This window comes from Lissotriton helveticus, chromosome 7, assembly GCF_964261635.1.
Source record: "Lissotriton helveticus chromosome 7, aLisHel1.1, whole genome shotgun sequence".
Lineage (NCBI taxonomy): Eukaryota > Metazoa > Chordata > Amphibia > Caudata > Salamandridae > Lissotriton > Lissotriton helveticus.
Genome location: NC_136068.1, coordinates 1,026,115,831 through 1,026,142,132, shown reverse-complemented (window position 1 = coordinate 1,026,142,132; position 26,302 = coordinate 1,026,115,831). Strand labels below are relative to the sequence as shown.

Below are 26,302 nucleotides of genomic sequence, written 5' to 3'. Positions count from 1 at the left end.
TTGTTGCACACCGGGTGGACGTCGATATGAGGATATTTCGAGTTACATACGGGGCACCTCTTGAACGGGCTCCGTTCCATCAGGTGTCGTCGATAAGCCTCTGGCGGTGACTGGGCCTTCAGCGCCGAGAAGTCACGCGACTCCTCAGGATGTTTGACTCGGGAACTGAGTTGAAACAGACTCAGGCACCGATCGTAAGACAATACCTACGATATACTAAAGGCCTTTTGGCCAAAAAGAAAGTTTTATATATATTCCGAACTTAAGGGAACAAATATGCATCCAAACCCAATGGCGGAAAAAAACAATCTGGGGATGGAGTCGATGCCCATGCGCACTGTAGTCCAGGGGAGGAGCCACCCATCTCGTGATACTTCGAAGACTCTTCCAGGACAACAATGTGCAATCATCCGGACCCAACACTAGGCGGCGATCTATGCAGTAGATATGAATTCAGCAGCCCACATGCCTCGAACTAATGCACAGCATGTGAGTCTAGAAAAGATTCAAGTTGCAAAACATGTTTGCTGAAAGGTATCAATCCTTTAAAGTTACATATCCAGAGGGGTGGTGGGAAATTAATTGGCATCCACTTTGCTGGTCAATGACTGCACAATAAGGCTCTCTAGAGTATGGTGCGCCTACTGAGAAAACTTGGATTACCAGTCTAGGACACCTGGCTATGTGCCTGTTCACAGGTAGGCACGAGCATGGCTTTAGTTAAGGAGCTGTTACAGTATCTGTGAGGAGATCATTAAATGGATCATTAAATAAAAGTAAGGGCTCAGATGTTACAAGCCTGGGCCATAGGACGCCTCTTAAAACATTTATTTTAGTTTCAATTAAGGTGGTATTCCAAATCACCACTGCAAATTAAGCAATCTCCTCTGTTGGTTGCCTTTGTGGATAGTCCAGTTTGGTCTCAGGGGAATTGTCAAGCCCACTGGCGATTTATAAATCATGGTATAAGGCATCATCAGTGTAACTTGGGAGGGGGAGCGGAGGGGTTTGCAAGTCATCGACTTTACCATCATCAGGAGTGCACTTTGCTCTGGCAGAGGTTCAGAGTCAGAATAACAGAGCTTCTGTCGATAGCTGTGACACAGTACAGCCAGAGGGGGTTAGATACGTTGCGCTTTTGTAATTTCTTAGCACACATTAACAAAATTAGCTGAGCTCGGGCTGATGTCAACTCAAAGTCTGATATGGGCATCAGCACATGATCATTCCTTCGGTGGTGTCCAGGTGGCAACAATCTGTGTGGATCTTGGGGCCTGGTTGGAAGTCAGTACAGGCTCAGTAAGGGGCCCCAAACTGGGCAGAGACCTGACGGCAATCACCCAATTGGAGGCCTCTGTAGGTGCTTGCAGCCCTAAGGTGTATTAGAAGCAGCCAGAAACGTACTGAATATTTGTAACATGGCCTCCTTGAAGGCCTCTTCTGCTTATATGTTCATGACAGGCAGGGAAACTTTGAGCACGTCAGGATCAGCTAATAAATCTGCTCAGTGACCGGCAACAGACAGAGGGAGTCTAATCTTTACACCTTGGTGCCTTCTAACTGGAGTCAGAGTGACGGGATGGGGTCAAATCTTGCTTTGTATGCTTGCAGGTGGACTTGGACTTACCTTAGGCTTAAAGAGGAAAGTGGAAAGATTAAGGGAACATCCCAAGGACAGAGCTCAGGCCAAGAATCTGAAAGAGGTAAGGGACCTACACTAACACTGCAACTTGCATTCAGCTTTGAGTGTTCATGTTGAAAGGGCTTCAGGTGCATGAGGGCACACTTATCACATGACAGTTGTGTCTGGAGCCAAAGCACCAAAGACACCGTGTGCAGATCAGTAACCAAGATCTGCTTCCAGCAGTTACAGCACAACTTTAAAACTTTTCATTTTGAGTGGGGACATTGTTCATTAAAATATTGAAATCAGCAGAAGACCCGACAATTTTGAGAAAATAACTTCATATTCATTTCAGAAGCTGAGCATGGAAAGGACCCAATGACAGCGTGCAGCAGTAACGCTTACATGTGGATGTGGTTCTGCTCAGTCAATTCTGTGACAGTATGCTACAAAAACATACTTCATATATTAATATACCAACCATTCAACCATTCAATCACTAAAACAAGAAAGCACTGAATCGATTTGAACACTGCTTTGAAACTACATGACAAATGATTACATTACAATGTACCCCAGAATTTAAAGCAATTTAAGTACTTAAAACTAAAACTGGTAGAAGTCATTAGGAATTTATTTACACAATTGTTAAGGTACACAAATACAGTGGCAATACAAATGAGTTCGAGATATCGGTTACCAATACAGTACACAGGTTTATACAGACATTCTAGATACATTTCTTGAAGTGGCAATGAGGGAGTTTTAACTATTGTGAAAAGGGCAAAATCTGTCCACAACCAAAAACAGTTCTACACTTGCATTTGAGCCCACTCAAACAGTACACAGCTAAGGATCAGACTACATGGAGGAAGGTAAAGATTGCCTTTTATCTCTTGCGAGTATAACATCATACTTCACAGATATTTACATAGAAAGCACGCCTGACGCTAGTGCACATGCCTAAAGTGATAACATCTCTGTATGAAAAGATCTATGCACAATTCCCAACTGACCAAACGTTCCATTTTTTTGGATGCACTTCAGACAGCATACAGGTTCCCAGACTTCTGAGCACTCCCAAGGACCCAGGCGTTGCTCTGAAATAGTCAGACTGACTGAAAATGGCAGACAGGAATAATTTGTGCCTTTGAATGTGCGGAGTCAGTTAAAGGACAAGAAACAAACACTTGAACAGCAACAGAAAACAATACACATTCGTAAAACACTTGATTATACTAACTGTAAGAACATTTTAGGAAACCAGTTTAATCTGCCATATTTTAACTTTGGAAGAAAAGTCTTCGGTCCAGTAACAAAGTAATGGTTACAGTGCACTCCCTTCAATACTGAAAGAGGGTTCTATGGGGCGAAGAAGAGAAGAGGAGGGGTACATTTGAGGATGTATCAGTAAGACAAAATGTTTAGTTTCTCTCTTCATATGAATGTTTTAGAACTACAATTTTTAATCTGGATTCCACTATTATGTGAATTGGTACTACTCCGTGGGCCACTTTCACTTATCGCCAACTCAATCAAGAATTCGGCAATGCTACTTTCCAACACCCATTAACTAAACAGAGAATAAAAAACAAAGAAAAGAACTGAATTCCCCTGATGCAGATCTTGGATGTAAAGCGAGGCATCCCGATGGGCCCGCACACTGTCTGCTCCAATTCCACCTTTCCACACGAGGGATTTTGTTTACAAGCATTGGTCCTTAGTCCTGCTTTAAAGGTTGACCTGAATTAGTAACAAGTACCAGCAGGATTCAACGCCAGCATCCAATGAATAAACAGCAGTGCCTGCAACCCTACCACAATGTGAAATGCAGACTTTGGCTGTAATGGAGATAATGTGGTTCTGTGCAACTCACCCTGTAGAAAATATTTAATTAGAACTAAAAAGATAAGGTCATATGTGAAATCACTGATCTATATTCTTCACATGCTTCTTGAGATAGCAGACATGTCGCGGATTTAAATAACCATCCGCCCACTATTTACTGTACTAGGAACAATGTCTCTTTCAGGACCGCAGATTTAGACACAGAATTTAGCAATCCATGGTACTGGATTGCAAAGCTATGAAACAAATGCAAATGAATACGTAGACATTTTAAAATAAAAAAACATTTGAAAAAATAAGATCATACAAAAAGTACAGTTTAAATAAAATCTGATTGCTTCAGTTCACAAACAAGCTCCAACCCTCCTGTGTAATGAATTTAGCAGAAATTTCAAGTCATTTTAGCTTTACTTCAGGTTTTTCAAATTCTAAATTTTTACAGTGAATAGTAAAAGACTGACACAAGCCCAATAGTTTAGCAAAATGATATAAAACTCTTAAACAACGTAAAAGATTTATAGTTACAGTAGAACAATAAAAAGGGCTACTGTCTACCGCCCGTGGAGGAAAACTAAAATGGCTATTCTGTATTCAGCGGAAAACCATTAAGATGCCTCTTAGCAGCCCTCTTGCTACAGAGTTTCATTTTAGGGCATCAAAGTTTGTGTTCAAAGCTTCCCGCGATGGCAGCTGCGAGTTTGTCCATTGTCCCTTGAGCATCTTTGTAAAAGGCATGGCGAGCTCCAGGTGAATTGTTCAGTCCTGTTTTTGCTAGTAAAGCCATTGGTAAGATACTAGATCAGCCATGCACGATCTGCCCTCCGCGGCAGAGCTGCTCTCATCGGTGAACAGCAGACTGAAGTCCACTAGGCGCTACTCGGCCGGGGATCTGCGAGTCAAAGAACATGTTAGAATCAGTAAAAATCCTAGTAGGATTCTCAGCAGAGGGATCCTCAAAGGAGGGTTCACACTCTGCCCAAACAATAAATACTTCCTTTCATCTTGCATGCATTTCAGTTCGGATCACAAAGTTTGAATGTGATGGTTGTGTGTTGCGGGTACAGGGGATTCTGCAGGAGTAAAGCTATGAATCTGCAAAATATGGTCACACGCAGAAGCACGCTGAAGAAATGGCTACTAAGGTCATGCTCAACGTACTCCACAAATCTTTCATGTACCAAATGGAAAAGCTATTAAAATGGCTGATCAAGATCAGATATGTAGCTAAGAATTTACCAGTAGGAAAAACACTTTTTAGCATTTCATGAGAAGCATTCAACTTGGAATGACCAGTAATCATGATCTTTGGACAGAAATGTCTTGTAAACAGACAATTTGGGAACAAGAAAAAGAATAGAAATGGAAATTGCACGTTCACGAAAAAGATGCACAATTCAATATATTGGTAAAATTTTATTACGCCTAGCAAAACAACAACTGTTTAGGCAAGAGAAGGGTCTTATGCCAAACGTTCTTTTTCTGGAACCAGAAGATAAGAGCTCTAAAACCCGATGTCACACTGGTTAAAATTGTGCAATTCCGGGTAAACCTCCTTTGTCCCGTGGCTCCCTTATTAGCCAAAATCATAAGTGCTTAAAACTGGTGGCATTTCAGTGGACAATCACATTTCCGGTACCCACGGGCAGCAAAGAGGAGGATTGCGATGAAGGATAGTATAGGGCACCCTGACTTCCTGTACTTGCCAAAGGCTCACGACGAAAAAAAAAATCATAAGTTTTACAACATATCCAAAAATGTCAAATTCACTTTAAGCCTCCAACCCATCTACACAGATAGCAACTGGACATAATGCAGAGCAAAAAGCATTACACATGGCAAAATAAATTACAGGAAAAGATAAGCTGTAAGTGCTGCATTAAAACATGCAATATTGTGATAATTGCTTGAAAATAATAGCAGAAGCAGTGAGTTTATGGAATCAATACAAATGGATAATCGCAACTCCAATTAAACTTTTATTGCAAATTAGATCAACATTCTTCATATTAGCAAAACTCAAAACAGATTGCACGGACTTGTCCGCTTTCATAATACCAAAAAAGCAATCACAGAGGTTAGGATTAGATTTTCTAAAAACACTCTTTGTTAGCCTCAAAGCCAGACATGTGTCAGTCTCACAAGGGCAGAGAATGTACTCCAATACGCACTGCTCCACAAGGTTAATGCAGATTACATGACAATCACAAAAAGAAAAAAATACCCAGAGGAGCAAGTAGTAGGATACTGAAAGCCAAACGCAAGAGTGCTGGATGCGGCGCATTCCTGGAGTAGCAATGGGTGTCTGTGGAAATCATTTCACATAGTTGCCAAATTGGACACAACTCGAGTTCTTCATTTTTCATCCCTACCTCTAGCTCAAAACAATCTTTACATTTTAGCACAAATTGTTTCCTTGTGATTGGTTCAGAACGAAATAGACCATAAGAAGTAAACTGAGGGTCTGAAATGGTGTTCATGGAAAAAAGATGCTAAATATCTGACTCCAAGTGACATTTAGTCACAGATGGACCAGTACTGGCTGACTGCAACATTTCACTATATTTGGGACTTGCTAGATTTAGGATAGGGCAATCAGGGTAGTGCAGTCCCTTCCTATAAAGTTCTACTTCCACTGCAAGTTACAGATCCATTTCAGAGTTCGGCTAATTTACTTCATGTGTGCTCTTAGTACACCTACAAAGCTATGTAGATCCACAGCCAAACAAATATTTGTGTAATGTGCGTCACTATGCTCCTTTCCTTTTTAGATTGACTACAGGAGCATAGTTTCTGCCTAACCATGTCTTTCAGGGCAATCCCATTCTTGTTAAAGGCAGTTCAAATGGATTGTCCCCAAAGGCTGCATTTCATTTCTGGGTAAAACCACCAGCTCCTGGATCAAGAAACAACTCACCCTAGTCTTAAAAGTTTTGAAAGATGCACCAATTAACTAAAACACTGCAAATGTGTGGATCTTTACCAGAACCTTAGCGGTTACCACGTCTCACCCATATTCAGAGAAAAGATTAACTCCAGAGATTATGAACATGAACTACAATCATTTCATATATTGGGCCCCACAGGCTTGTGGCCAAGTGTCTACAATTCCATATTACATTCCAGGACAGTCTCACATGGTGGACATGGAAGCACAGAAGTCGGCAAAAACAGTTCAGTTGGATTTATTAATAGGGACCCTGACACGGGTGGTAAATGAATGGTGGGCTTTACACAAAGGTTTACTAGTATTACCATTTTAGAGTAGTGCCCATAAGAACATTAACAAGCCTAATAAAATTCAATGTCACACCAAACGGATGAACCAAGGTTTTAAGTGCAGATCTACATGCCGTCCAAGGATTAAAAAAATCCACCAAAAACATTAGGGAACTGAAAAAAGAATACGAAAAAAGTAGATATAACAGACAAAAACAGCAGTACATGAAATAAATATGGCAAAAGTATTGTTGCTCAAATGTTCTAATCCTATGACAAAAGTCAAACATTTGAACCCTCAAGAACAGCGTGATGCATCACAAGTCCATTTCACTGTTTAAACAAAAGTGGCAGAGCTAAAAAGCTAAATAGTGTGGTCCACTTTGCCAGGGCGGTTCCACTTTGTCCATTCACGGAGGGGGACGATTTGCCCATGCTGTTTCAGACAAATATATGAAAAACACTTTGTTTAGCTAGGTGGATGTTTTTACGTAAACATGCAGAGGTATCTTAACATTTTCAAGTTCCCAAGATTTTGAATGAGCCCCCAAAATGTTTTTACAGTTTAAAAGGAAAACGGAGTATAAACGTCTGACAAAGAATATTTGCTACAAGTCAGCCAAAGCTTAAACTGGAGAAGACAGACAGTATGGCATGCCATAGAAGTGCAATGCCTTAAATCTTGTCTAGGCTCAATTACTGAAGGCATCAAAATACTTTTAGGAATGAAGGTGGGTAGTAACGATACAAGGCCCTAGCAAAGCTAGAAACTGCGGGACTTGAGGCCAAATGCCAATAGCAGAAGAACATCTAGAACTGCCTGCATCTAGCTCAACAGCAGCAGACGCAAAACCTCCAGTTGTGGTGATCATCATAAGGAACTGGAATTGCTCAACTTAGCTTGATGTTGTATGAAGTTTATGGCAGTGTATCTTGCAGTACAATGGACCGTGGAATAGTGTTTCGCCGTTCCAGTCTTTAAAAGCCCAACACAGCCTCTCGTATACATTGGAACTCCGATCTAAAACCGCACAAGTGATAACAAGAGCTTTTATGACTGAGGTACTTAAGACAGTTCTCAAGCAGTAGAAATCTGCATTGGAATAGATGGTTGGCGCATGATGGGTGTGAGGTACCACAGGCAGTTGGCATGGATCTGTGACAAATACCATGGAACTGATCGGAGGCAGCGCATGGATTGAGCCAAGTAGTTCTGTATCAGTCCTAATCAGCAGAAAGGCAAGGTATCACTCAGAAAATAGACTACTGGCCGAGGTAGTGGATGCAGATTTGTTACGAATATTCTAGAGGCATTACTGACACCTCTAGAAGCCTTACATATATCAACAACTCTGGCAACGAAGGGAAACAGGTTAGTAAACCTTGCATGTAAATTACTCAAAGTACTGCAATATTAGTTCCATAACGTAAAAAAAAAAAAAGAACCAAGGTGATGGCGACCCAGAGACAGAAGACAGATATCGCCTACTTATGTTTTCACACAAACACTGTTCTCTGAACAGATTTAAGCCAACAATTCAATTTTCAGCATCTTCAAAATTGTTTAAGGTATTGTGAACTTAAGGCTAGCATTTAAGCAGTTATTTAAGGCTTTGACAAGACATAAGGAAGTATCCACGAAGATAACCTTGATAACCAACATACTGATTATCAACCCTTTAACACCCACTTCTGACTGGATTCCTGAGGCTATCAAAGGGCAAGGCACAGTGATTTGACGGCAGTGCTACTGTATAAATGACAGTTCATTCCAATTACGCGCGTATGTAAAACAACTAATCCTCAAAGCACCATTTTTAAGAGTGAATGGGCAGGAACTGGAAAGCAATGGGAATTCAGTTGATTCTGACAGCCCAAGCCATGAACTATATGCGTTGAGGTAAGCTCACCAAGCCACTAAAACGCATGGTGTCTGAAGACAGGATGGACATCATACTCACCCAAGGAGGCCTTGAAATGCGACGAGCGGCTACTTGCCATCGTGCTCGGAGGGAGCGCTATTCTGAGGTGGGGAGGGAGGGAAGGGGACGGGAGATAGCCATTTGTAACCATGTAATTGCCCACAATATCAGGATTTCACAGAAAATGCAACCATTAAGAACTTCATATTTGTTTAAGATACTTAACATTTCTCTAGTATCAGCAAATAAATTAATAAGAGCATCCAAATTAAACAAAACAAATTGGAAGCTGAGTAGATTAGGTGTACAAGTGATAGGAGCCAAGTCAGGGGGTGTATGTGTATGAATGGACAGAGCAAGCTGAATCTTGTGTGAGTCTTAAGAAAATGCACAGGCCCAGTGGCTAAAGAGGTAGTCTGTGGATGAAGAATACTACAGTGTCATGAATAAAATAGTCAGTGAATCATTGGAACATGTTTGACTGGGTCGAAGAGTGAGCAAGATGTGTTTACCTGTAAATCTGTGGCAAGTCAAAGGCTAATAGAAGACCAATAGAGACAAGTATTACGGAAGTGGGCCCTTGGAGCATGGGTACATGTACTGGTGTTGCAAGAACATGCCAGTTGGAAATACTGATGCTAGGGTTATCTGTTATGGGGTGTGGGTGATTGGTGAGATTAGTAACATGCATCTAGCATCAGTGGGGTCTGCCGGAGAGTTGTGGGAAAACATGAACTGTTATAGGTGGGACTGCGCCAAGTAGCATGTCCAAGAAAAGCAAATAGGTAGCCAAGGAGAGTGGAGGTGGCATATGGCTGAGGCCAGGGACCTGTAGGGCGTCCCATGTGCACATGAGACCCCAGGGCATTCAGTCGAACATGGAAGTATAGATTTGAAAACAACAAAACAAGAAACTACCCCCATCAGCCCACACAAGTGGCTACTCTTCGTCATCTGGGATTCATGGGGGTCGCCATATTCATGCAACCCACCAAAATGAGTATCGAAACTCAGCTAGTTTTGTACCCCAAAGATCGGTACAGACACTTGCAAGTCTTGATATGAGGTGCTGAGGGTTTGCAGTGCAAAAAGTGAAAATTATACAATGAAGATGCTAAAATTGGCATTATCCCAATGCCAAACTGAAAAACAGTACGCTGGCAGTTTTAAAGAATAACTGTCAATTGCGATGGAAAAAGAGGTCTACATGTTTCAGCCGCTAGGCTTTCGTCAGGACCAAAATAACGCTACTGCAAAAGTATTTTGTGCAGAGAAACCAAACAGAATGAATTGGTACAATACAGCCTACCAGTATACTGTAGCTTCCCTCAGGTAAGCTTGTCATACCGGAACCTTTAAATTCATTCCTACATAGTCTTGGTCAAGAAAGATGGGATGAGATTTAATCCTGTTTGTAACACACCCTTTTTCATTTTTGTAGGAATTAATTTAAAGGTTCCTGTATGACTAGCCTACCTGAGTGAAGCTACAGGATACTGGTAGGCTGTATTGTACCAATTCATTCCGTTTGGTTTCTTTGCACAAAATACTTTTTCAGTAGCGTTATTTTGGTCCGGATGAAAGCTTAGCGGCTCAAACATGTAGACCTCTTTTTCCATCGCAATTGACAGTTATTCTTTAAAACTGCCAGCGTACTGTTTTTAAGTTTGGCACTGGGATAATGCTTGTTATCCGAGTAGCCAATTTTATTATATTCACTGTATAATTTTCACTTTTTGCACTGCAAACCCTCAGCACCTCATATCAAGACTTGCAAGTGGCTGTACTGATCTTTGGGGTACAAAACTAGCTGAGTTTTGATACTCAACTTGGTGGGTTGCATGAATATGGCGACACCGATAAATCCCAGATGACGAAGAGTAGCCACTTGTGTGGGCTGATGGTATTCTTTTTCAATGTATGTTGTTTTCTTTCTTTGGCCTAGACATCTGAGAGTTTCTGTTATTTTCTTTTGTTGGTTAGACCGGTAGTTTGTTTTGTTGTTTAGTGATAGATTGGGGATTGAATACTGTTTGGTCTCTAAAGATTTCCCTAGGACCCTATTTTTAAAGTTTTGTAGTGCGAGTATAGATTTGTAAACCTAAGTGGTGTTAGTAGAATGAAAGTTTAATATAAAAGGTGAAGTGGGAGCACATCTGTGCAGAGCCAGGGCATGCTGCGGAATTATATGTTTGGGGCTACTGACTATATGCCAAGACGGCCATGAATGGGTTGAGGACATATGGTGAGGGACATGTATGGGTATGGCATAATAACGAGAGGAACATGCTATGATTTCAGAGCCTACTTTAGTATAATCAAAGCGGTTTCCATTCTAGCCCCTTGGCGGCAAAAGTTTTCTGAACAAATGGTAAGAAGCTGGCAGGATGTAGCACTTGCATTTTGAGCAATATATTAATATATCCTGTTGCCAGTCAATAAATGATCACATCCATGCTGATAACAGCTATACAAAATACTCAGCTTGAAATAAAACCATAACTGGCTTTAATGTAATAAATAGGTTTTCCATTTGGAGACTAGCTGTGTTTAAATTTGCTAATGGTAAGGCAGCACAAAATCTATCAAATCAACACAAGTAATATGCATTCAGAGCAGATTAATCCTACAGTAGACTACTGTACTCTGAAGAACTGACAAGACAATACTACATTAAATAACGTCTAAATGTACTTTTTGCCTGTTACCGAAGTGCTTATTAATCACAACATACAATCACTTTGACTTAGCTAAGTATTTCATGTGCTCCAGAAGCAACACCTATGAACTGAACAGTACATAATACTGCAATTTAGGTTCTAGGACTAAAGAGAAGCCCTTGCCGAGTGTGCATAACATGAATTCAAACTCTCGTACAAAATACTAAAGCACTGCATGATAGTTCACATGTACCTACAGCTACTAAAAACATTATTCGATTTCTAGTCCAGGTTCAGCGGACCTAAAGGCATCCAGATGAAGCCAAATTTTCCTTTTTAAGAAAGAATTTACCACACACTTCAGTTTATCGGCATTGTTAAAAAAATTTTTTTTTAAAAAGAGTAAGTTCTCATGACCGTGTCAGTGTTCGAACCATAGGAGACACCCAGTAGTTCTTCAGTCATAAGTCAATGGAATTATAAGACTGGGCTGTATGAGAGGATTACACTTTCCTTTCTTCACTAAAGCTTAACAATAGTCTTTAAAAACATGCCGCACTCCAATATCCAGTGGGGTTATCATGAAGACTTAAGAACAAGTTACTTACCTTTGGTAACAATGTATCTAAGTGACATTTGTTATAGATTCCTTACTTTAGAATTACCCCTAGGCGTCAGACTGGATCCAGAGAATTTTTTTCTCAGCTGTACCCCCGCGCGTCGGTTGACTCCGTGACAGTCGTCGTCGGAATGACGTCGCGGTGTCTACTTAGACACCACCCCTTGGCGCGGACGTCAGTTCTGACACTACTTTCCATGCCAGAAGTCCCTATCCCTAGAATTCAGTTCGCCGAGAGGGGAGAATGGGTGGAGCGGTAAGGAATCTATAACTAATGTATGTCTCTTACAGATACATCATTACTGAAGGTGAATTCTACAAATGAAGAGGAGCGTCAATGTATCCTCTATGGTATCCAATCAATTCTTTTTTTTCGAGACTCAAATCCATAGGCAAACTTGTTTCATATGTGTTTTCCATTTATTAATTCAAAGGAAAAGCTCCAACTGTAACTGTATCCAATCGTCAGCCAAATATAACAATATCCAATCGTCAGCCTACGCATATCGTCCTCACTTGGGCGTCATCAGGGCTCCAATGCATCTCCTAAGAGTTTATCCTTACAGTTCTTCAACTCTTCATGAGCTCAACTCAGCTGGATACCATAGCTGATACATTAACTCTTCTTTCCATTTGTAGAATTCATTTTTGAGGACTGGGTCTATGGCGGCGGGACCTGGGAGAGTGAAGCGTCATTCATATAGGACTTCGTGATTTGCAAAATAAGACTTTGAATTGCTCACCAGTGCACTTGGTTGTTGTGCCCTAATTGCCTACAGGAAAGACATTATCATTACTGAAGGTGACTAACTTGTTCATCTTAAAGATAATTAGTTATAGATTCCTTACCTTAGAATAAATACCCCAACAATGCGAACCCTGGAGGAGGGACTGCGAACAATGTTGACACCATAAAGTCCTGGAGGACAGAACGGGCAAAGTAGCCATCCCTCCGCACTCTACTATCCAGGTGGGATTTCATTCATCAAGAGGTGCTTTGTTTCCAAGAGACTTGGACCAAGGAAGCGGTCCATTTAAATGGGTATATGACTTATCATACCCCGGCAGTTGAGGGCTTGAGTGGGAGAGCTAAGGGGGGGGCTGTGTGTATACCTTTCTAACAATTTGAACTTAAAACAAATCACAGAGCCCGTTAAGAATACTTATTATCCAACTTCTTTTGATGGATTTAGACAGTTTTTTCTATTGCCCTGGTCAATTTTTATAATAATATCCCTTAAGGTGCAGTATGTAATGTTATTAAGAATATGTCTCAAACATTGACACGCCTAGCTAAAAGTAAAAGGAAAGACATGATGATACTTTTGGCAGGGGATTTTAACTGTACGCTATGTGGAAACGCAGAAGACTATCTATGTGGAGCATTGTGGGAAGAGGGTACATGCCCCTCACACTTTAGTCATACTCCTTTAGGGGAACAGTTAAATGAATTTATTAACAGTTTTGACCTTGGTTTTGTTAATGAATTATGTGCACAGCCAGCCCCCCTTCCCCCCACATTCAATGGTAGGGGTTGTTGCTCTACGGTTGATTACGTTTTTGTTACTAGTAACAATGCTCATAGACTCCGTTCTTTTTACGTCTCTGATAACTCCCTTAGTGATCATTTTCCTCTCTGCCTAGTTGTTACACTGCCAATTAAGAAAACCACAGGGACAAGCAAAAGAGATCGAGTTCTAGAGAACTTATGAATTGGTAGTACCAACGGTTATTCCTTACGATGGGCCATGGTAGATCAATCGGAAATGCTGTAATTAATAACCAGTAAATGTAGGACAGAGTTTGCGATTTGCCTGAGTGAAGATACCGCCCCTGTTACCCTTTTAGCCTCTTTTTTAACAAGAACAAATACAATAAGGGATTCCCTTATTAGGCAACATAAACGTAATAGAGCTCAGAGTGGGTGGTTTGATTCCAGATGCACTCAAGCTTATGCACTTTTAAAGAAAGAACTACATAAAAAACCAAGAAGTATTCCCGAGGTGAGGAGAGCTAGGAATGCTTATAAATTAGCGGTCAGAGATAGGAAGAACACGATAAAGCAAGAGGCTTGGGAGGCACTGCACTTAGCTTCAGTAATTAACAATTGTGCAGGCTTCTGGAAGGTTATTAGATCTCCTTTTTTATCTGAGGAAAACGGTCCTAAAATTGAGATAGCTATACCAGAAACAGAATGGATCGAGCATTTTGCCAAGGTATATGAAGGGGACGAATCTTTAGTTGTTGCTTGTCCTACTAATTATCCCCTTAATTCAAGAGATCTTGTGTTTACTTTGGAGGAAGTTGAGGGGGCCTTATATGCCAGCCTGGGTGGTAAGGCCCCTGGCCAGGATGGTGTCCCCATAGATATATTCAAGGCGAATGTACCTCTGTGGGGGCCCCTTCTGGTGCATGTGCTTAATGCAAGCTGCAACTCTGTTTTTTTTATCTACCTGGGTAGAGTCCATTATTGTCCTTATTTTCAAAAAAGGGGACAGGCATGACCCGGGATGCTATAGACCCATTTCTTTGTTGGACTCTTTTACGAAGTTAGCTGGTCGGATTTTGTTGGGACGCCTTTTGGACTGGGCTGACGAAAATTCCATTTTATCTGATTTGCAGTAGGGATTCCGAGCTGGTCTAGGGACAGTAGAACAAGGCTTAAACCTTTTACTGTTGGTGTGGAAATACACAAGGGCCAAGAAAGGAAACATGTTTATAGCTTTTGTGGACCTCTCGGCCACTTTTGACTGCGTGGTCCACTCTAAATTATGGAGATTGCTGGGAAATTTAGGGGTTGATGAAAATATTATTTATTTTCTTAAGCGTTTTTATAATGACGCCTCGGTTTCGATATGGTTTGAAGGGTGAACGCACGGCTGCAATCCCGATTAGGAGTGGAGTCAGGCAGGGATGTGTCCTGGCTCCATTTCTTTTTAACCTGTATATAAATGGGTTGGAGGATGCCCTGTGCAGAGATAATTTAGATTCCCCTTATGTATCTGGCCGCCCAATTCCAGCTCTTTTATATGCAGACTATGCCGTGTAGATGTCACGTACTCAAGTGGGCCTACAGCGAGTTGTGGATAGTTTTACCCTTTTCATGAAAGATCTTGGATTAAGGGTTAACTCCACTAAACTTGTATTATGCGCTGTGGCAGGGGTTTTAAGGTTAAGAGAGAATTTTTTATTGCAGGACAGAAGCTAGAGGCCACTAAAAATGTTCTTACTTGGGCATATTGTTTGCACAGAACGACTCCTGGGTACAAGCTGTAGCAGCAAAGAAATTGGCGCTTTTATGCACCACATCTGCACTCACTATTTTTGCCAAAAACTGGGTAAAAGACCTCCCGTTGAACTAATTAAAATATACAAGGTAAAATGTGTATCCGCTGCCCTATATGGGAGTGGGATATGGGGGTTTGGTGATTCTACACCTATCCAGTCAGTCGAAAAAAAATTTAAAATATATTTTAGCTCTCCCAAGTAATACCTCTGGTTACATCTGCCATGCAGAATTAGGCCTTCCATTTATATCTGATTTAATCAGACTTGAGCCTGTGCTATTATGGCACAGGCTATGGTCAAAAAAGGAAACCAGACTGAATAGAGATATCCTCTCAGATATTTTGAAATGAGGATCCCCTGGCTGAGTTATGTGTATAAATTCTGTAAGGATCTTGGTACTCCAGAGTATTTCTTAAATCCTCCTACTATCACGGCAGTAACAAGAAAGGACTTTAAGAGAGAGGGCTCGATACTGTTGGATACTCTAAGAATGACGACTGAGATCGTAAAGCCCACTGTCCTGTATAATCAAATGCTATTAAACACTTTTAATATTCAACCTTACTTAATTTTTGTACCCGGCAATTATGATAGATTTTTATTAACTAGTTTCAGGCTGGGGATCTTTCATAGACTAGTCAGTTTTCCCGCTACTAATGATTGGTCGCGAGACCTCCAGCCTTGTCCCTGTGATAATATGTCTCCCCAATCCACGATGCATGTTATTCTATTTTGTAAATTTTATGCTACTGTTAGACGACTGTTGTTGGTGCCTTTTTTTTTTTTAAACAGTTGGGCCTACGACAATGTCGCCCAGCCCTATTGTTATTACAATTTTTAGATAATGAAAAAGGTGTTCTAATAACCGCAGCCTTCTTGAAAAAAGTGGTCTACAGGAGAAAATGTATGCACCATTAAATGCACTTTTGCACAGTAGTAATGGTTCTATTTTTATCTTGAATTAGTTAATAAGATATTGCTAAATACGTTTTTAAACTGTGTTCTTTTGTGATTTTATAATGAAATTTATTGTGATCATTTTAACTGTATGCTTTTATGATTGCTATTCCACAATCGAAATAAAGCTATTTTTGATTTGATTGACTATCCAGGCAGTAATGTCTGGTGAACATGTGCATAGAAGCCGCCTGCCAGATGTCAATGAGTGGGACTCCATGTGACAAAGCAGTAGTTGCTGCCGTAGCTCTAGTAGAATGAGCTCGCAGCCCCACTGGAGGTTCCTTTTTAGCTAAAGTGTAACTAATCTTTATACAAAGGGCGACCCAGAGATTTTTTGCAACAGCCTGACATTTCTGGTCTTCTACATAGCCAACAAAGAGTTGATCGTCCACCCGGAAATCCTTTGCGCGGTCAAGGTAGAAGGACGGCGCATGTTTTGGGTCCAGGCGGTGGAGTCTCTCCTCCTCCTTGGAAGGAGGCGGGAAAAAGGTGGGCACAGTGATGGTCTGTCTGATGTGAAAAGGAGTGACAACTTTAGGTAGGAACGAGGGTCCCGCTCGAAGAACCACTGTCAGGATGCACCGAGAAGAAATGGGGCTTAGAAGAAAGCCTGAAGCTCACTCATTCTGCGAGCAGAGGTGATGGCAACAAGAAAAGCAGTCTTCAGAGTGATAAGCCTAATAGGACAGTTGTAAAGAGACTCAAAGGAAGCGCACATAAGGTAAGTCAAAACAAGTGGAGGGACGCCTGGCTGCCTAGATGACATGACAAACTTTGGGTGAAAGGTCAAAAGCTGTCAACTGTCGCCGCTCAATCTCTATGCAAGTAGGTGAAGGTTGGACAGGTTCGGGTGCAGAACAGTCCCTTGATGCTGCAACATAATATCCTCCCAGAGGATCGATAGCCATGCTCAGTAACTCGGGGTACCACTCTTTGTGCCCAGTCCGGTGCCACAAGAAGGACTTGGGGCCGATCGCGCTTGAGCTCCAGGACTCGGGGCAGAAGTGGTACAGGCAGAAAGGCGTACAAAAGACCACAGTTCCACTTGCGACAGAAAGCATCGCCTAGCGAGGGCAGTCTCGGAAATTCCAACAAGCAGAACTGCGGACATTGCGCGTTCTCTTCTGTGGCGTACAGATCTAACCAAGGCTCTCCCCACTGCTGAAAGAGTCCTTGGACCACTTCAGAGTGAAGACGGCATTCGTGATCCACCAGGCACGAACGGCTGAGTTTGTCCACCATGGTGTTCAGGGAACCTGTCAGGTGTTAAACCGCCAGGGTTATGCCTTCATGTTCCAGCCATGTCCAAAGGTGAAGAGCCTCTTGAAATAGGGTCTACAACCCCAACCTGCCCTGTTTGTTGCAGGACCACATGGCAGTGGTGTTGTACGTGAAAACCCTTGAGGGAGTGAAGGAAGGACTTCAGTGCCAGTCGAATATCCCAAAGCTCCAACAGGTTGATATGGAGCCCGGACTCCGCTGGAGACCAGACTAAACTGGTCTCCGCCTCTCCCAGGTTGCTGCCCCATCCCAGAAGTGATGCATCGGTCACCACCGTGAGATCTGGTTGGGAGAGGGGGCGGGATCTGCCTCTGACCCAATCCTGGCTCGTTAACCACCACTGCAGTCTTTACGAAGTTCCCTTCGAAATCTGGACGTAGTCGGAAAGATTCCCCAGATGAATTTCAGGCCCCACTGCAGAGCCCGCATATGCCATCTGACATGATCCACCAGCAGGATGCAGGAGGTCATGAGGCCAAGCAGCCTCAGGGTCATTCTCACTGAAATCCTGAATAGAGGTGAAACATCGGTATCATAGCCTGATTATCCTGGACTCGCTGTTCGGGAGGATGGGCGCGAAACAGCACTGTGTCCAGAACAGCCCTGATGAAATGGAGTGACAGAGGGGAATCAGTTGTGACTTCAGCACGTTGATAGTAAACCTCAGCAAATGCAGGAAGTCAGCCGTAGTCTGGAAATGGGAGACAGCCTGGGGCGATGCCACTCACCAGTCAATCGTCGAGATAGGGGAAGACTGGAACCCCTGATCTGTGCAGGTGAGCTGGAACCACGGCAACCACCGCCATCACCTTGTTGGACACCGAAGGGGCGCTGGTAAGGCCAAAGGGGAGCAAATGCTTGTGGCCTACCGTCAACCTCAGGTAGCATCTGTGTGCTGGCAGGACAGGGATATGGAAATAGGGGTCCAGCAAGTCCAACACTACCATCCAGTCTCCAGGGTTGAGAACAGACAGGACCTGAGCCAACGTGAGCATTTTAACTTCTCCTTCCGGAGAAAGCGGTTGAAGGCTCTGAGGTCTATAATAGGACGCAGGCCCTTGTCCACTTGGGCACCAGAAAGTAGAGGGGATAGCTACCACAACCTACTTTTGGCGCATGAACCCTTGTGATAGCTCCCTTGGCCAAGAGAGCTGAAACTTCCTGGCTGAAAAGCGTGAAATGATCCTCCAACATGCGGTCGAGACATGGTGCATGAGGAGGAGTAGTCTTGAAGGGGAGAGAGTAGCCCCTTCGGACTATCTGCCAAACCCACCGGTCGGACGCGATGGATTGCTAGTGGGGAAGGTGATGGCGAATCCAGCCATCCACTGGCCACTGATGGGCCTGAAAGGTCAGACTAGGAGGGTTTGGAGACTGTGGAAGGGTGGGAAAGGGTAGACTGACACCCCGCTGGCTCCCAGACCTGCGTCACTCGGTCCCACGTCCACAGCCATGCAGAGGCTGGGCAGCTTGCGTGGGCCAGATGTGGTAGGGTGGCTCTTCCGTAGATATAAAAGGGGCGAAAGACAGACTGTATGGGATGGGAGGATGCCACAAGGTCTAAGGATCTGTCCATAGCTCGAAAAGCTCTTGAAGCGCTCCAGCACAGAGTCTGCCTTGTTACCAAAATGGCGACAGCCAGCCATCGAAGGGCATGTCCAGCAAAGTTGCTTGAACATCCCCTGAAAAACTAAACGTCCTCAACCAGGCGTAGTGCAGAAGGACTACTCATGTGGCAATCGTTCTGCCCGGTGAGTCGGTGGTATCCAATCCACAGCAAATCGTGAATTTTGCTGCATCTCTCCCATCTGTCACAGCTTGGGAAAGAACAGCCCAGGCCTCCTCCAGGCACTGAGGCAGCACTTGCGCAACCGTATCCCAAATTGTACGGTAGTATCGGCACAAGAGGCACAAGGTATTCACAGATCGCAGCGCCAAGCTGGAGGAAGAGAACATTCGCTTACCAAGATGATCCAGCTTTTTGGATTTCCTGTCTGGAGGAGCAGAATGGAATGTGCCCTTGGAAGAAGAAGCTTGGACCACCAAGCTCAGGTGAAAGGTGTTTGGTGAGGAATATGGGATCACCTGGGGCGAGGCCGTGGGCAATTGTCCGATTCACAGGATCTCCTGTGCTGGGCTTGGACCAAGTGCCCAGAAGGATGTCCATGGGGGCTTCAATGAAGGGCAAGAGGGGTTTGGAGGAAGTTGCAGCAGGTTGAAGCACCTAAGTCAGGAGCTTAGTCCGGACAGCCACTGTAGAGAGCTCCAGACCCAAGGCCTCGGCTGCCCTATGCACCCCCACAGCATAGGACGCTCCCTCCTGCATAACCACAGTAGGGGGAGAAAGCATGCCACGGTCTAGAGAAGTGCCCAGGCCACTGGCATCACCCATTTACTCTCTATCCTGTTCTTCCAGCTGGTATGCCAAAGGGTCTAGCGACCCCTTCCAGTCCTCATCACCACCTTCAGGGTGATAGGGCACACCTGGATACAAAAGTACTCTCTGGCATCAGATTAGATATCAGTCCGGCCCCATCTAGGGGGATGAGGACGGAGTTGGCCGGTTGCACAGCCGATACCAGGAAAGGCATTGCCGGGATCGACAGAGTAAGGTCGACCGGCATCGATCCGGATCCAGACCTGGATCCACAGGGGCCCGCCGGCATCGAAGGCCCAGGGTCCCTGACCGGCTCCACAGGGCCCAAAGGTGCACCAGCGCAGTCTGGCTGCCCAAAGATTCGGTGGAGGGCTTCATAGAACGTACGAAACTGGGTAGGGGACGCTTGGGCTCCCGGAAACTGGGGAGGCGTGGAGTCGTCCCCAAGTCAGGCACTGGAGACTGAGTCTTAGAGTGACGACGCTCCGGGTCACGCCACCAGACGGGGAGAAGGCGAAAAGAGACTACTTTTTTGCCTTCTTGTGCTTCCACTTACCGCAGGAGAGCGAAGACTTGGACGAGGTGTAGTGGCTCCGTGGCTGGTATCGAGACCTCCCCCTCAAGCAAGTCAGAGGAACGTGGAGCAGACTGCCAGGCCTCCAAAAGATTTCGGGACCGCTCCCACAAAGACTTCAGACTCATGGCCTGACAGTCGGATACGACTTCGAGTTGTAGTCGTGTTCCAGGCACCAGAGGCACACAAGATGCGGGCTCGCCACAAACATCAGTTTGTGATAGACCTTGCAGGGCTTGAAGCCTGTCAGACGATAGGACATCCCTCGCGTAGCAGGAGTCGAAGACTCGAAAAAAAGTCGACAAAAGTTCCAGCTCTCTCCAGATCTGCGCTAGGCTGGCGTGGAAAAATAAAACTGATAGCGCACAGGGGCGGCATCCAAGTAGGCCTAGCAATGTCATCCCGGCAACCCTGATGCGGACGACTGACGCAGAGTTGACAGACTCCACCTACAGACAAGCAGGGGTACTGCGGAGGAAAAAAAATCTCAGGAATCAGTCTGACACCTGTGGGTAATTATAAGGAAAGGAATCTAAAACCAATAGTCTCTTTCAGATAATCCCATTCAGCAAGTATAATCAATCCATCCAATTAATCCCTCTGGTGCCATTACAACCTCTTTGTATGCTCCTCTGTACATCTCTGCATTCAGGCATTACTATGCACTTGGAGCCATGTGTACACTGGATTTGTGGAATAAAAATCTGTCCTTTCCAACATTTAAGTCAGCACTTAAAGCTGCTAAACTCCATTCTTTATTATTGGACAAAAATACCTTAAGTAAAATATCTCACTCATGGTCAGTAATAAACTACACAGTTTTCAAACCAGCGGCCTACTTAGGTCTGACATTTTAGGTCCAGTTGAGAAAAAAAAGCTAATGGCGTTACGCCTTGGATCTTATCCTTCTTTCACACGCCCCAAGGTGGAATAAAAATATTATCTCAAAAGAGTTGCGTCTTTGTGGTAACCACAAGGAAGGTCTTATACAACTGATATGTATATGTCCAAAACTCCATCTAGCACGAGTCACGTTGTTAAAGGAAGCCTTCCAGATGAGAGGAATAAGATCTTGTAGGTCTGCGATTTTTACAGGACTTGATCCGTCAGACCCTCGGATGAACTGCAAACAGGTTACTTTTTTTTATAAACACGAACAGGCTCTGAAGCTTAAATCTCTAAGTGAGGGTCAACCCATCGAAGAACAAATGTCTGCCGTAACCCAGTCCGCCGGTATGTCAGCTCATTGACTGAATTTACTGCTGAGCATACCCAGCTGGAACCATGCATGATCATTAATGGTCTACTGTCTGTTGGCAACATAAGATGTCTTGGACTTGAGTACTAATTCATAATATTATTTTAATTGTAAAAGAAAATTAATAAGTGTAATTGAAACTATGTCAATCAAATCAAAACTTGTACAAATAATTTTAATACATGGGGTTTTTGAGAAAACTTTGATGCTTGAGGTTGGGTACTTTAGTTGTGCGAAATTACATTGATGAAATCATTTTTAAGTATGTTCTTAATCAATGCTCTGAAGTAACTAATGATTTTAATTAATTGTACAGTTAATAAAATACATTTCAATAGACAGCAGTTTCGGTTATTAGAATCATAATGCAGGAGTAGATCGTTGACTCAAATAATTATTTCACTGCATTTTCGTCTTTGTTCTTATAGCTGCGATTTCTCAGTCAGCCAGTTACCCAGCTGTGACCATGATTGGTTGACAATTTCAAGTATTGAGTTTCAATTCCAGCTCAAGCACTTGTTCGGGAGAAACTAAATTCTTTTGTGCTAAAAAGACTCTTTTCTCTTCCAGTCTCAGCTGCCCTTGCCGTTCGCCCTTAGTCTCATTTCTGTATTGCAACGCCATTTCACGTTCACTTCAAATTGCATAGGGATTGGAGACATCGGACTGCTATAGTGTGTGCAAGGTGCACCCCTGTGTATTTCCCTCATCCACATCACTGTACAATTTGAAAGAGCATGGTTTACATCCAGGCTGATGTATTGCTTCAAGTGTGGTTATGGGGTTGCAAAAATGAAATTACTGAAGTCTTCTTAAGAGCGATCAGCCAACACTCTTCTAATAGAAGCATGTCTGAGCCTGGGCCCCCTCACTCTCCCCCAACTGGGGACTAGGATAACGAAATTATATATATAAAATGATGTTCACTAGGTATGTACCTAAGAAGTTCTACCGAGTCAATAAGAACTACTATCCAAAGGGGGAATATTGACATGTCACAAACACATGAAATTGTTTTTAAAAAATCTGTTTATATTCTGGATCATACAAAAGGTGGTACAGAGGAGACATCAATGTCAGGCAGGTTTAGACATGAGTAATGTGTTGAGGAAGCGCCCACTACTCAAATTCTTGGTGAGGGCTTGTCAGAGGCCACAAAAATTACTGTCTAGGAGTCTGGAAATAACACTGCAGCGTTGAGAAATTTGGGCAAAATGTTTTAAAGTTAAAATATGTAGCTTTGCCCAACATAGTACCAGCTAATGATAGGGAAGGGAAAAAAACAGGGTTATTGTGGATTTGTAAAAGGTAAATCAGTCTCATCCATGGGAATGGCAAACGTTAAGTCCAACCAGTCTTCACACAAATGCCTTTGGAAAAAACCAAGACTGCTTTTCTAGGCAAGGCTCACAACTCTCAACCTACATAAAGATGAATGCAGACCTATTGAACAAACTTCGATTAATCATCCCTAATCAATAAAGAGGAGGAGGACACTTCCAACTCCGATTACAATCAAGAAGCCATGACACCTCTAATGACAATCTGGCTCGGAATACTGGGCAGCTCGTAAGCACAGATATAGAGATCAAACTGGAGATGAAAGACTAGTTTCTGTGATCCATCAATTGAGTTACAATACACTGAACTGATTTAATCTTGATGCTTAATTTACTTTTCAAACTAGCAGTGTCCGGCATATTAGAATAGTTATTTTACAGGTCTGCCATTACAGCCGGAAATTGAACAGTAGTGAAGCCACTGGTTGGAGAACATCCCCATGTTTGAAAATAGTTTATACAAAAAGGGCTGTTGGTCTCTCCTGAACCACATTATTCTATACTACAGTATATCAATATGGAGCTCGAATTTTTTCCACACAAAATTGGCAAGCTAAGGAGGTTTTATACAGAAAGAAACTGTATGTGAAGTTAACTAAGTATTTATACCTCATCTTAAGCACACACGTTTTCAATGTCCCAGCTTTGGACCTTGAAGATAGAACATTTGCAACACAGAGTGTTACCTTCATTATTGCTAGACAAACTATATTATGCTAGGGTTTTCAGGGGATCATCGGTGGGTGTGGCCAGATTCTTGAAAGCTTCTAAGGCTATGAATTAATTTAAGTAGAGGGGCTAGACAACAAAGCATCTCTTTTAGAAGATCTTTTGCCAGTTTGCTTTTTTAAACTTTGGCGTGAAGGCTACATGGCTTACGAAAAAGGCTTGTGTAGACAGACCACATTTAGTGTTCTCCAGTTCGAGGAGCAAGAGCAAAGAAAAACTAATTATGGGAGGTAGACTGGAGGATATTATGAGGACAAACGACTGGTTTGTATCGATCATGTTCAAAAGATTTCAAACTAATTTCTCACAAAAGAAGGAAAATGCTACTTACCAGTATGCATCTGTTCTTGGCATGCATAGCTGCCAAGGTTTCAGATTGCTATGTGTGACATTTTTATAATTTCAGTGAAATTATGAGTGACATTTCAACGACTATGAGTGACACTTTCTCGCCAGCAAAAATCATGCAGTGAAGACGAGGGAAACTTCTAAATATCAGAAATGACAGCCATTTGAGCAACGGGAAACTCCAAGAACTTCTTTAAACTGCTGCAGAGCATCAGAAATGGAAGGGCACTTACCCTAGTGCTCCCTCCTGGTACCCAAGAAGGATGACAAGACAGAGCAACCCTGTGGCCAGGGCTGACATTATTAGTCTGTGACTGAATTTGAAATGAAATCTCAGATCTAGATGTAAACCTCAAGGATGACGAGACAGAGCAGCCCTGCGCCTTCCGATTTTACTGTGTGTCTCAATTATCAGATCTCATATCATCTGCAATGCGTGGTGTGCGCCGCACTGTGACTGAAGTAACAACTCTGTAATCATGAGAGCAGACAGGGGGCCTCTGAGGAATGACAGTACCCCCTCGCTAACCCCTCCCACCCGGCCCCAGTGCAGAGAGAGCCCTGCCTGGTAAAACTGTCATGCACTGACCCGTAGTGACTGTGAAGACAAACCTTACTATTGGTGCCCAATTTTAAGGAGACAGACAGAGCAGCCCTGTGGCCTGCAGATTTACTGTGTATTAGATCAGACTGCAGATAAACCAGACTCACTCAGGATGATGAGACCGAGCAGCCCTGCCTGCTGCAGATGCTATAGTGTGAAATTAATTTTTCAGATGATGATCTTATCATCAGACTTGTGCCGCTCTGTGGTGTCACTGACAGTCACACGAGTACAATACACCTTTCCATCCACTGCACAGTTGTAGGTGTGGGGTATGTCCCTGAATAGTGTTGTAACTTAAAATGGTGAGACCCTCGTGCAAAAAGTGGTAATACCACATGTGAACACTAATCTCCCTGCCAGCCCAGACTGCCAGGAATACTAAAATTAGCTCTCTCAACGAAAGCACAGAACAATACTACTTGGTAGCTCAATACACGTATTGAATATTAGTATGCTGTTATGCTACTTAAAAGAAAGTGGCCCTGATTCACAAAAATGGAGTACATCTGTATTACTAGAAGCACTACGACAAATAATTTGCAATTTTCAAACATTGCCAGGAGTGCAACTGGAAAACTGCTAGTCACATGCGTACTGCTGGCACTGTCATGTGACCTTCTAACATGTTCCTAGTCCCTTCACAGTATGTTTCTGCACTATGTTTCCACACTGGGATAAGGTAGCCCCACTTTTAAACTGTACGATTTTTCCCCCTCCTGTGGAATATCTTCCCCCCATGGATACACTACCCCTTCTGATACAACCCCAAGACGTTTAGGAGTGTCTGCTGTCTGCCCTTCACTCTGGCAATTCGTTCACACGTGCTAGATGTATCTTATTTGGGGATAGATGGCAAGCGTAAAATATGTTTTCAGAGAAAAATAGCTGTGTGAAGCGTTGAATATGCTACTTACCAGTATGCATCTGTTCTTGGCATGTAGGGCTGCTAACATTCATATCTTTTGCATTAGATCGCCGCCTAGTGTTGGGTCCGGATGATCGCACATTGTTGTCCTGGAAGAGTCTTCGAAGTATCCTGAGATAGGTGGCTCCTCCCCTGGACTACAGTGCGCATGGGCATCGGCTCCATCCCCAGATTGTTTTTAGCCATTGTGGCAGAGATGGAGTGTAAAGTGTAAAGGATGTCCATGCTAATGAGTGAATACAAGAGTATGTCTGCAGCTGCGACAGGCACCGGGGAGGAGGGTGGGCGATATGAATGTTAGCAGCCCTACATGCCAAGAACAGATGCATACTGGTAAGTAGCATATTCAGTTCGAGGCATGTGGGCTGCTAAATTCATATCTTTTGCATAGAATATATAGCAGTCCCTCCATTATCGGCGGTTGCCCGTGCCAGCTGCAGAAACCTGAAAAAGTGTTTTGAGAACAGCCTGTCCTACAGCCGCTTGCTGCTTGGAATGTACATCAACACAGTAGTGTTTTGTAAAGGTATGTGGAGTAACCCACGTGGCTGCTCTGCAGATGTCTTCTAAAGGAATGTTCCCTAGGAAAGCCATAGATGCCCCCAATATGCGGGTGGAATGCGCCCTTGGGGGTATTGTCAAGGTACGTTTTGCCTTTTGATAACATATTTGGATGCACTTAACAATCCACCTGGCTATTCCTGCTTTGGAAATAGGGTTGCCCTT

The 26,302-nt window shown here is 43.3% G+C and overlaps 1 protein-coding gene across 8 annotated transcripts in view; it reads right to left on the bottom strand.

Annotated features, from left to right (window-relative positions):
• CSNK1D (casein kinase 1 delta) overlaps nucleotides 1-26,302 on the bottom strand; it is a 662,772-nt gene that overhangs the window by 365,750 nt on the left and 270,720 nt on the right. For 2 of the 8 annotated variants that reach the window (XM_078653755.1, XM_078653759.1), the window contains exons 9-10: nucleotides 8,650-8,711; nucleotides 2,241-4,361 (exon numbers count right to left, since the gene is read on the bottom strand). The exons of 4 other annotated variants lie outside the window; for them this stretch is intronic. In XM_078653755.1, coding sequence (XP_078509881.1) covers nucleotides 8,679-8,711 — 33 coding nt within the window. In that variant the 3' untranslated portion in view covers nucleotides 2,241-4,361; nucleotides 8,650-8,678. Of the gene's footprint in view, nucleotides 1-2,240; nucleotides 4,362-8,649; nucleotides 8,712-26,302 lie in introns of those variants that run through there. 2 more of the 8 variants (XM_078653754.1, XM_078653758.1) reach the window with 1 other exon arrangement.